Below are 11,184 nucleotides of genomic sequence, written 5' to 3' on the forward strand. Positions count from 1 at the left end.
ATCGAGATGGACTTAGTGAGTACTTTCCAACGCTTTTAATTTCTGTTTTGGGCTTCAATGGAAATTCAGTTGAATGTACAATGTTTAAGAAATTATTTTTTTTTTTTTAATTAATTAAGGCTTAAATGTGATGACCAGAAATGACGGTCAGCTGATTTTATTTTAATACCTTTCATCTTGTGGTAAAGAAGCATTGAATGTTAAGTTTCTGATTTTCCAAGAAGGCCACCATGGTCCACTTAATTAAAGGCCTAATTTCTTCTCCATGTCCTCCTTCAATATGTTCTTCTTGATCTGAAAAAAGGAGAAGTAAGCCATTTCATTGTCAGTATATTAAAAAGCTGTACATCCATCACGATAGTTCATGTATGACTGTGGTAAAGCAGCAGTATTGTACCTTTCCAGAGGCTGTCAGAGGGTAACTGTCCAAAAAGAACACATAATGTGGGATCTTGAAGTTTGCAATCTAGAAGGAGAAATTAAAATGTTGTAAAAGAATGATATGCAACCTTGATTTAAAGAGTTATATTTTTTGGTAGTTTGTGTATGATCTCTCACCTGGCCTTTGCAGAATGCTCTTATCTCCTCTTCACTGGAGGTCTGGCCCTCCCTCAGCCTGATGCAGGCACACACCTGCTCGCCCAGTCTCTCATCTTTCACTCCTACCACCTTGAAAACAGACAAGTAAAACAACAACATACTTTTAACACATCAGGATGGTATGCAATTGTACATTTTAGTAGGCTTTCCTGTTATGATTTTGTGTAAAGTGGTTCAGATCTTTTGCTGCCCTCTGGTGGTCTTGAGTCTCACCTGCACCTCCAGTACTTTAGGATGTGTAAAAAGAAACTGCTCTATCTCAGCTGGGTAGATGTTCTCCCCTCCACGGATGATCAGATCCTTCATGCGGCCTTCAATACGACAGTATCCCAGGCTGTTCAGACTGGCCGTGTCACTGAAAATAAAAAAATCCTATGTTATCCTTTGCACATCAATCCTTTCAACATCTATATAACATCTGGGCATTTGGTGTGGGACAGTTTGCATAATTATGATATAAAAAATGAGAGTTTTACCAAGAATCCTGAATTATTATTGATAAATCAAATGTAGAAATCTCACCCTTGCTCTGCTTCTCTTTCCCCTCTCTAACATTTTTCTCTAGACTCTTATCAGTGAATTTTTCTCTTTTTGAATGTGGGTATGATGGGTAGTCAGAGCCAGCATAGAGTGGGGTGGTTCATAATGTCAAAGAAAACTGTTGAGACTCCCTGAGATGTAGTGGGCCTTAACTTGAAATACCAGTGAAGGGAGGGGCCTAACTGATAATCCTGTTGATGTATGGGCTCTCACTGCCCATTTACAGTATAGTTTCAAGCTTGGGTGCCGGGGCCATTAGGGGCCAAATGGTAGGATATGTAGTATCAGTGTCATCATTAACTGGAGCACACATAAATAGAGGTTAACGGTGGTGATGCTATTTGGGTCAGGGTGCCCACCAAAGGCCATATGATAGACTATGTAACTTATCCATAAAGAGGGCTACTTTGGATTCAGGTTAGGAGAGGCTTTCAAGGAAAAATTCAGATTGTATCATTCAGTTTCTTACCCTGTCCTGTACCAGCGTGCTTTGCAGATAGCCTCATTGGTTTTCTCAGTATCATCCCAATATCCTAACATCACACAGGCACCTCTGACCTGCAGCTCTCCTGAGGCCCCAAGAGGGACAGTCTCCCCAGTATTAGGGTCCACCACTTTAGCCTACAGGAAAAACATGTATGATAAATTGCAGTGTTGTCATGGTGCTGAGTACATACAAATGTATGCTAACATTAGGACAAACAGTACCTCAGTGTGGCTCATGATGCATCCAACTGTTTCTGTCTTCAGCTCCTCTGTGTCTTGTGGGAATCCAAGAAATGTAATGGGGCTATTCTCAGTGGTTCCGTAACCTATCTATAAAAGCATAAAACTCCATGAGTCCTATATACTGAAGATTTATTCTTTTAAGGATTATTTTAAAAGGTAAAGGAAACACAGAAGTGCTTGCTCACCGTGATCTCTTTCATATTCATGTCTGCTCTAAGTTTTCTCACAATCTCAGATGGGCATGGAGAGCCTGCCATGATACCTACAACACACAAACATGTATATAGTGATGCTTCATATGCTAACTTAAAATCAGTGGTGGACAGTAATAGAGTACATTTACTTGAGTACTGTACTTAAGTACATTTTTGAGTGTCTGTACTTCACTTGAGTATTATTTTTCGGGGAAACGTATTACTTTTAGTCCACTACATTTAGAAGACAATTATTGTACTTTTTACTCCACTACATTTCTATGAATGCTCTAGTTTCTCACTACTTTTGCTTTGAAGTCAGCTCATGAATTTCCTTCTCTTTTCTGAAATCTGATCCCTAAGACAGTAAAATGTGTTCGTTTAGTTCTGTTTGTCTCAGTGGTTTAGCCATACCTGTACATCTCAACGGTTGAATGTGGAGCAAACACAGAGCAAATTTCACTCAGATCAGGCAGTTCATTTAGATGTGGTAATGATGTCTATAATTCTCTACTTGAGTACCCATGGCCATATCTTCAGCCCGTGTTAGAGGTTTTTGAAATGAACAATGATACGTATCATTTAAATGTTCTCCCTGTTTCCCACTCTGCCCAAACATACTAAAATTCACAGTTCAACCTGAGAAAGTGTGTTGAGCTACGTAACATTTGTTTCATTCCAGATGAACATTTCAAAATAAGTTTTCTGTGCTTTGAGTAACTTAGTTTCTGTTTATATTCCATGGTATAGTTTTTAGAGATTTAAAGTAACGGTTTCTAAATAAACATAATGTAACAGAATGTGCTCCTATGTATTCTTGACTGCATTTATGTATTGTGAAAATACAACGTTGTGAGATTTTTTTAAAAGTACTTTGAATACTTAAGCATTTTTAAAAGCAAGTACTTCAGTACTTTAACTCAAGTAATAATTTGACAGAACAACTTTCGCTTGTATTAGATAATATTTGACCAGGAGGATCTATTTTTTGACTTAAGTAATGAAGCTGTGTACATTGTCCACCAGTTCTTGAAATCACACCCAGTTTAAAACATCCCATCTGTCAGGTTTTAGCCTTCTGTCTTACCTGCCTCAACTGAAGACATGTCACACTTGTGTAAAACTTGTTGGCTAAGCATGTCTGTGAACATTGTTGGAGTGCCATAGATGAAACTGCACCTTGAGTGAAGAGAACAACATAAGTGTTAGTTGTTTTCAGAGAGTCAGAGAAGTCATGTGCTTGAAAATCATTTGGATGATATAAGGAGTGTAGTACTTTTCACTTTGAATAGCCTGTAGATTGGCTTGGCTGTTGTACCCAGTGGAGGGAAAGACTAGTGTGACTCCATGCAGTGCCATACACATCCCTCCCAGTACAGAGCCGAAGCAGTGGTACATGGGCACAGGAACGCATACTCGAACCTGAGGCTGATGGAAAGATGGGAAATTACATACCTTACACTGTATAAGTTGTCATTAAATCAAAAGACAAATTTAGACTTACCCTCCATCCATAGCCCACTCGAAGGCCGATAAAGTAGGCATTATTTACAATATTGTGGTGGGAAAGAGCTGCTCCCTTTGGACTGCCTGTGGTCCCCTAAAACAAATGGAACAGAATCATCACTTGATCTCTGTTAGATCTCTGTTAGACCTCTGTTACTTTCTTCTGTCTGCTCAAGTGATAAAGACTTGTATAAAAGGTGCAAAACTAAAGCTTACTGATGTGAACTGAATGTTGATGGGATCATCAAAAGACAGCTTGCTCTGCAGATCCATGAGCTCTCTGTGATGCCGACTCTCCCCTGCTTGCATCACGTCCTCCACATTGAACATCCCTGGCTGTCTGCTGTCTATCAGAATCACCATACGCAAGTCTGGCAACCTGGAGAGACAGTACAATATATTTGTATTACAAAAGAGTCCAAAGAGAGGGTCTTAAGATTATTTGTGGAAAGGTGCGACAAGGAATTCAGTACAGTAGACTAAATCTGGTTAGAGTTAACACGTATCTTAATGAAAGCAGCTAGAACTCATGAACCAACAGTTAGCAGATAAGACTAAAGTATCTTGACATATTCAGTTATTTGCACTGAAATTAAAATTTTCCATAAACCTATAAGGCTATACAGTGGACCAAAGTAATTGGAATTAAGGTAAAAGTTTGATATGAGAGGGCAGTATTTCATACTTTGTAGTACATACTCTATCATACTCTCACGGACACACTAAAATACCCTCTTACATGCACAATCATACTCTCTCACACACACTACTATACCCTTTTACATGCACAATCATACTCTCTCACAAACACTACTATACCCTCTTACATGCACAATCATACTCTCTCAAAAACACTACTATACCCTCTTACATGCACAATCATACTCTCTCACAAACACTACTATACCCTCTTACATGCACAATAATACTGTCTAACAAACACTACTATACCCTCTTACATGCACAATCATACTCTCATGCACACACTACTATACCCTCTTAAACGCACAATCATACTCTCACGCACACACTACTATACCCTCTTACATGCACAGTCATACTCTTTCACAAACACCACTATACCCTCTTACATGCACAATCATACTCTCTCACACACACTACTATACCCTCTTACATGCACAATCATACTCTCTCACACACACTACTATACCCTCTTACATGCACAGTCATACTCTCTCAGAAACACTACTATACCCTCTTACATGCACAATCATACTCTCTCACAAACACTACTATACCCTCTTACATGCACAATCATACTCTCTCACAAACACTACTATACCCTCTTACATGCACAATCATACTCTCTCACAAACACTACTATACCCTCTTACATGCACAATAATACTGTCTAACAAACACTACTATACCCTCTTACATGCACACCCTCTTTCTATATTTCTGTGTCCAGAAATACATACTTTTATACAAATACATACTTTTCTACTGTGCTGTGAATGTGCTCTGATTGGCTGTGAACTCTCATACAGATCAACTAATGGCTGTTAAGTAACTCCTCAAAATCCCCCCCCCCCCCAATTTACATATGGACACAGAAATACAGAAATAAATAAATGCATAAATAAATGTATAAATAAATACAAGATATTTATTAATTCATGTCCTGATTAATTTATTATTTTATGTATTATTTAATTCATTTTTTGTTTTTATTTCTACATTTAGTATTTATTTATGCATTTATTTATTATTTTATGTATTATTTTATCCCTTTTTTTGTTTATATATTTTAGTATTTATTTATGCATTTATTTATGCATTATTTATTTATTTTTACGAAAGTAATTTCCATCCTCCTAAAAAGATACTCTTGCATGATAGTATATGTAAGAGAGGATAACAGTATATGTAAACGTTAAAATAGCATATGTGAATGTAAGAGAATGTGAGGTGAATGTAAGAGAGTATGATAGGTAATGTGAATGAGAATAGTTGTGTGTGTGAGAGAGTTTGATTGAAACGGAAGGGAGTTTGATTGAAACGGAAGTAGTACTAAATTCTCAGTTCCTGATTGGCTTATATGAAGAGGATTTTACAGACACACGACCCGCCCGTAATATAATGCAAAAAGTAAAAGTGATGCATTCCTGTGACAGGCGGAGTTATTATTGGGGGGGCTCAGTGTTAGTCTCTACCTGCAGCAGGTGTGCTGTGTGAACCAGTCTCCTCTTCATTGAGGATTTTTACCGTCTGTTTAATATTTGACGTTTTTGCCGCTATTACCGTAAAAAGTTCAGCATCTGGAGCCTGATTTAATCCAGTTTGGTGAAACATCAGACACATTTAGTAAGTTTGGATCAACTCATTGGCATCAAAGAGTGCCGTGAGCTGACTGTCTGTCCAATTCATCCATATAAGGACATCTGTTCGGTGCATCAAGACGCTGAACTTCACCTCGGCAGAAATAGAGGTGATTGTTTCGGAGGTTGAGGCAAGAAAACAAACACTTTTCCGAAGCGTATCAGCAGGAGGAGTCACCATAAATAAAAAAAATGAAGCCTGGGTTTCTTACTGAGGCTGTTAATTCTGTGTCTCCTGAGGTTCGCACCGTGGCTCAGGTTAAGAAATTAAGGTTTGATACTAAAGTGGACGCAAAAAAATAAAAATAGAAACATTAGAAGAACAGAAAAGAAGGAAGAACACTGGAGGAGGACAAGGACCACCTGATCTGACAGCTCAGGATTAAAGAATGCCTGCGCTTATTGGAGTCACCTCCATATCAGGAATATGTTCCCGAAATGAGGGATAAAGTGATGATATTCACCCGTCACCTAATGGTCATTCATTTAATTTAACGAACACGGCACGCCAGGATTATCTTCACACTTTCTCAGGGTCGTAGAGTAACTTGCCACCAGCTGTGTCCAAACACATCTAACTTGCCTTCAGCAGCCCAAATGTGCGCTCTACTACGACACGCGTGAGGGCATGGACGTTGTTATAGTTCACCTCTAGCCCTCCGTTTCTTAAAGCAGGGGTTCCCAAAGTGGGGGTCGGGAACCCCTGGGGGGTCGCGAGACACAAATGGGGGGTCCTGAGATGTCTTCCAGATTTTTTTTTGATTTTTTTAAAGTTGTCTAAAATAGTACATTTTACCATAGGCGTTTGAATCCCAGCACCCCTAAAATTGGAGAGATTTTTTAAAAAATGTTTACTGTATGTCCTTTTTAACAAGCTAGAAACGTTTCAAAAACATACAGTACTTGGTTGAAACTTAATATTTTAACGACAAATATAAAGCAGCTCCACCGCGTTTTACATGTTGTGCATTGCATTTCAAATGAAAGTCCAAAAAATAACTCCAATATCAATTTTTGGTATTTTTAGTACTCACTAAGGGGGCTGGTTTACTCCAGGAACATACATACAGTTTATGTGTATGTTGAGGAGCTGCTGTATCAAAATGAGTTGTCTTTCCCCAGAAATTAGGTTTACCATATGTTTCTTTATGATTCCAATCCAATTCTCTTTTGCTGTGGCTCACCATTTAAATAACCTTTATCAGATTTGATGGTTTAGTCACAGACTTTCCCAAAAAGTGTTGTACTTTTCTTTCACAAATGTGGGAATGAAATTGCATTAAAGTGTACAAAACAGTGAAATTTATCTTGCCTGGCTCAGCACCCCTAAACATCTGATCCTAGAATTTCCCCTGCATTTTACCCATTCTAATAAAAAAATAGACAAAAATAGTAGCTAACCTTGAAATAAAACCTTGAAAATAGAAAATGTGATGAGTTTTCTGCCTTTCTTTTTGCCAGATGGCTATATGACAGTCATCTGGCTTTTCTCTTTTACTGAAAGTAGTTTAAATATGTCATGCATTTAACATAAACCATTATAATTTCTCAAGCACACAATCATTGTCCCTCACTTAGATCAGTAGTGTAAACTTAATGTAAGCAATTTTAGTAGTGTTTGTGAGAGAGTATAATTGTGCATGTAAGAGAATATAGTAGTGTGTGTGAGAGAGTATGATTGTGCATGTAAGAGGGTATAGTAGTGTGTGAGACAGTGTTATTGTGCATGTAAGAGGGTATAGTAGTGTGTGCGTGAGAGTATGACTGTGCATGTAAGAGAATATAGTAGTGTGTGTGAGAGAGTATGATTGTGCATGTAAGAGGGTATAGTAGCGTTTGTGAGACAGTATGATTGTGCATGTAAGAGGGTATAGTAGTGTGTGTGAGAGAGTATGATTGTGCATGTAAGAGGGTATAGTAGTGTGTGCGTGAGATATGATTGTGCATGTAAGAGGGTTTAGTAGTGTTTGTGAGAGTATGATAGAGTGTGTACTACAAAGTATGAAATACTGCCTAAACGGCCTGTCATAGCTTGAGGCTGCGGCGCTGATCTCCAACAAACAACAAAATGGAGCCAACCTGCAATAGTTTTTCCTCACGACAGTACCCACATTCAAAGTGACAATAAATCTTCTTGAATCTTGAATCTTAAACACAGTGAAAGCTGTGTAGCTTCCTCCTCAAGTGGCACTAATATTTTCACATCACTGCACCACAGCTGCAGGCATTAGCAAAGCAATAATTTTGGAGCTGTTGAATATTTTCTTAAACCTCCGGGGGGATCCTGACATTTTCATCAGCCCATTTGTTAATTTTAGTGAAGAAAAGAGCTGCTACCCAAGCTTTTACCATTCTCACACAGACTGAGGGGCCAGAGAGGAGTACTGTGAATTAATATGTGATTGCTTCTCCTCATCAACCAATTGAATTGCAAGAATGAAATATACCCATTGGATTTCCATTAGATTTTGGACTTGATCTGCAAAAACAAGCAATTAAAAATAGAACTTACTGATAACTACACACATTTCTTGCAGGCCACAGATTTACTCCTCTAAGTATAACAAACTATTGGCCTTTGTAGAGGATTGCTTTTTAAGGGTGCCCATGGATTGTTTGAATTAAAACAATCTTCAAGTACAACTGTATCAAAAGTACATATACTACAACATATATTTAAATAGTTTCAGTCAAACCTAGAGCTTTTGAGCATGCCTGCTGGCATCGTGTCTATCTCAGGGCAGATCTCCCTCAACATCTCACTGAAATGTTGTGCTTTGAAGTGAGAAGGGCAGACCACAGCTTTACACTGGACCTGGAAGAGGAAATAAAGTTCTGTCAAATCAATCTGCCACACAAATATGTGTGAGGATTATTTCACAATGAGAATTACAAACGGTCCTCCGCCAGGCATTGTGTAATGCCTTGCTGGAGTTGATCATACCTTCCTAAGTGTAAACTCCACCTCCTTCACTTGATAGGCTGGGTTCAAGGACACCTGCAAATGCAGCAGCTGTGAGGAGTGTTTCTCTGCAGCACCCTTTGGTCAATTTATCAAGACACTATAGTAGTTCATAGCAGAACGATCAACCATTTGGCTACCATATAACATCATATTGAATACCTTGTCCCTGATATCTTAGTAGGCATGCATGAACAGTTACAGAATAACTCCAGAGGCCCCTGAAAGAGTCCAATGAGCAGTAAACTGACCCTTGACCCTGTAACCAAGGTCAGGAGCTTATGTCATGCAGTCATTAAACTGAATTAATGTCAGTCTATCCACATGTCTACACTGTAAAGTAAGTGTATAACTCCCAGACTGACCAGTATAATTCCAGCCTTGGCGGAAGCAAACTGGGAAAGGATCCATTCATATGAGTTGGGACCCCAAACTCCCAGTCGATCCCCTTTTTCCAGGCCTAAAGCAAGCAGACCTGCAGCCATCTTATCAACCTGCAACAATAAGTGCCACAATTAGCTTTTTTCAAATCATAGAGAGTTTTGTTTGAATAAAAAACGTATCAATGGTATAACAAGTTTAGCTTAATACATGCAGGAAGGCTGGTGAATGTAAAAGAGGAAGGCACAATGACTTAGACACACATCTTGCTGGAACTGAGAGAAGGTTTTACGGATGCCATCCTGCAAGAAGGCCACAGCCTCACGGTCAGGCCAGCGTTCTGCTGCACAGTCCAGACTCTGACCTACAGTCAGAGGGAGCAGAGAGGTAGAAGAGGTGCCATGGACATAGCTGGTGGTTAGGGAGGGTATGTGAGGAGGACAGTCCACATGGAGAGACCTGAGAACAAGATACACAGAAAGGACGTGGCATAGATTCAATACAAGGACCACACTTTGATTTAAGCAACATATTATAATGCAATTTCAAAGAGAATGCTTCCTTGTAATTTACTATTCCTCAATTTCACTTGATGCACAACGCTTTTTAAACAGACAAACCTGGATAGATCTAATGAATAAGAGGTAAAGCCAACACCATGGCAAGAAAAGTCTCATTCTCAGTCTTGATGTCTAATAAAAAATCCAAACATTAGTTGAGTGATGCAAACTTTAAACAGTTCTGAGAAGCTGATAAACCTTAGCTCAGGCTATTGATAGGCACAATAGTCATAATAAATACATGTGATGGGTGATCAGCCAAGTCCCTGCCTTGAGCAAGCTACATGGACATACAAACAAGCAAGCAAGCTGATAGACACACAAAAACCAGTTAGTACCACTTCCAGTGGACCAGGTCATAGCCTGGACCTTCAGTTACCACAATTTTAGTCACTGAAACCCAAGATGTTGGCCAGGCCATGTTCTGTACATTTTTTTGTCAAACAAAGTGAGTTAAAAAATAAATAATTTGGCAGGCTTTTATTTTGAAGTCCAATGACAACCGGAATCTGACACAGCAAATGACACAGAGGGCAACAAGAACAACTTGCTGGACATACTATGGGATAATATAATTACATAATCTCTGTTCTGACGGGCCACAAACTGATGCAGTGACAATCAGAGGTAGATCTGACATGACATTAACTAAAGACGGTTGGATGTGTATTCACAGTGAGGTTTATGTGAGAATCAAGGTTGCCTAAGGCTGCAATCTAAACAGGTGACCGCATTTCTAATAGCTACATGACTCTTTTTGTAATCATTAACCACAACTTCCAGATATCTCACATACAATGTCACCAGCAAGTGTTTTCTCATGTTAAGCCAATAAAATCCATTGTAGCGGGTGTAACGGAACACAAGTATCATTATAATGTGTGAGGAACACCATGTGAAATACTGCAAAAGAAGAACATGAACTTACCGGAACCACTGGAGTAAACTTGTGCTGCATAATTTCCAGGTCTTGCTGTGTTTGAGTGCCTCCACAGATCTGAGGCTGTGAGCACAGGACCTCAGCAATGAGGAAGTTTTCAGGACTGTCATTGTTCACGAATGTACAACCTGTGCCTGGTGAGTGTATATGTAGTTAGTGCATGACTGAACAGGTGAAAGTGGGACTTACTCAAATCAGGAAACTGGTTACCACCTGCCTCTACTTGTCTTTACTTCAGTTGGCTTTTATCACCTCAGAGATAATGTTTAACTTCAACCCTTCCTTATTGGCTGAGAGGTCCGAGTATCTTTGCCATTTGACCTTTTTAAACACACTAAGGCTAATGTCAAGAATAACCAGCAATAATTAACCAATACTGACAAAGCAACACGTTTAATTGCGATTTTACGCATAATTTGCTCTCCTGCTT

General features: G+C 39.0%; 1 protein-coding gene across 1 annotated transcript; it reads right to left on the reverse strand.

Annotated features, from left to right (window-relative positions):
- Positions 1-37: 37 nt before the first annotated feature.
- Positions 38-10,917, reverse strand: LOC117832561 (medium-chain acyl-CoA ligase ACSF2, mitochondrial-like). The gene is made up of 16 exons (XM_034711744.1): positions 10,743-10,917; positions 9,518-9,713; positions 9,239-9,367; positions 8,856-8,909; positions 8,608-8,726; positions 3,786-3,948; positions 3,568-3,663; positions 3,340-3,491; positions 3,151-3,242; positions 2,055-2,131; positions 1,849-1,956; positions 1,610-1,761; positions 814-955; positions 559-669; positions 398-466; positions 38-294 (listed from the first exon to the last, which is right to left on the reverse strand). Exons 1-16 carry the CDS (start codon positions 10,862-10,864, stop codon positions 244-246), a joined length of 1,833 nt encoding a protein of 610 aa, XP_034567635.1. The 5' UTR covers positions 10,865-10,917; the 3' UTR covers positions 38-243.
- Between the last annotated feature and the right edge of the window lie 267 nt (positions 10,918-11,184).

The sequence above is a fragment of the Notolabrus celidotus genome, chromosome 20, assembly GCF_009762535.1.
Source record: "Notolabrus celidotus isolate fNotCel1 chromosome 20, fNotCel1.pri, whole genome shotgun sequence".
NCBI lineage: Eukaryota > Metazoa > Chordata > Actinopteri > Labriformes > Labridae > Notolabrus > Notolabrus celidotus.

Excerpts from the sequence above, each read along its gene's own strand:
- LOC117832561 (XM_034711744.1), bottom strand. The coding sequence starts at position 10,864 with ATGACAGTCCTGAAAACTTCCTCATTGCTGAGGTCCTGTGCTCACAGC. Across the intron at positions 3,664-3,785 it reads TCAACATTCAGTTCACATCA|GGGACCACAGGCAGTCCAAA; the intron begins GTAAGCTTTAGT and ends CATTTGTTTTAG. Across the intron at positions 670-813 it reads CTAAAGTACTGGAGGTGCAG|GTGGTAGGAGTGAAAGATGA; the intron begins GTGAGACTCAAG and ends TCTGTTTTCAAG.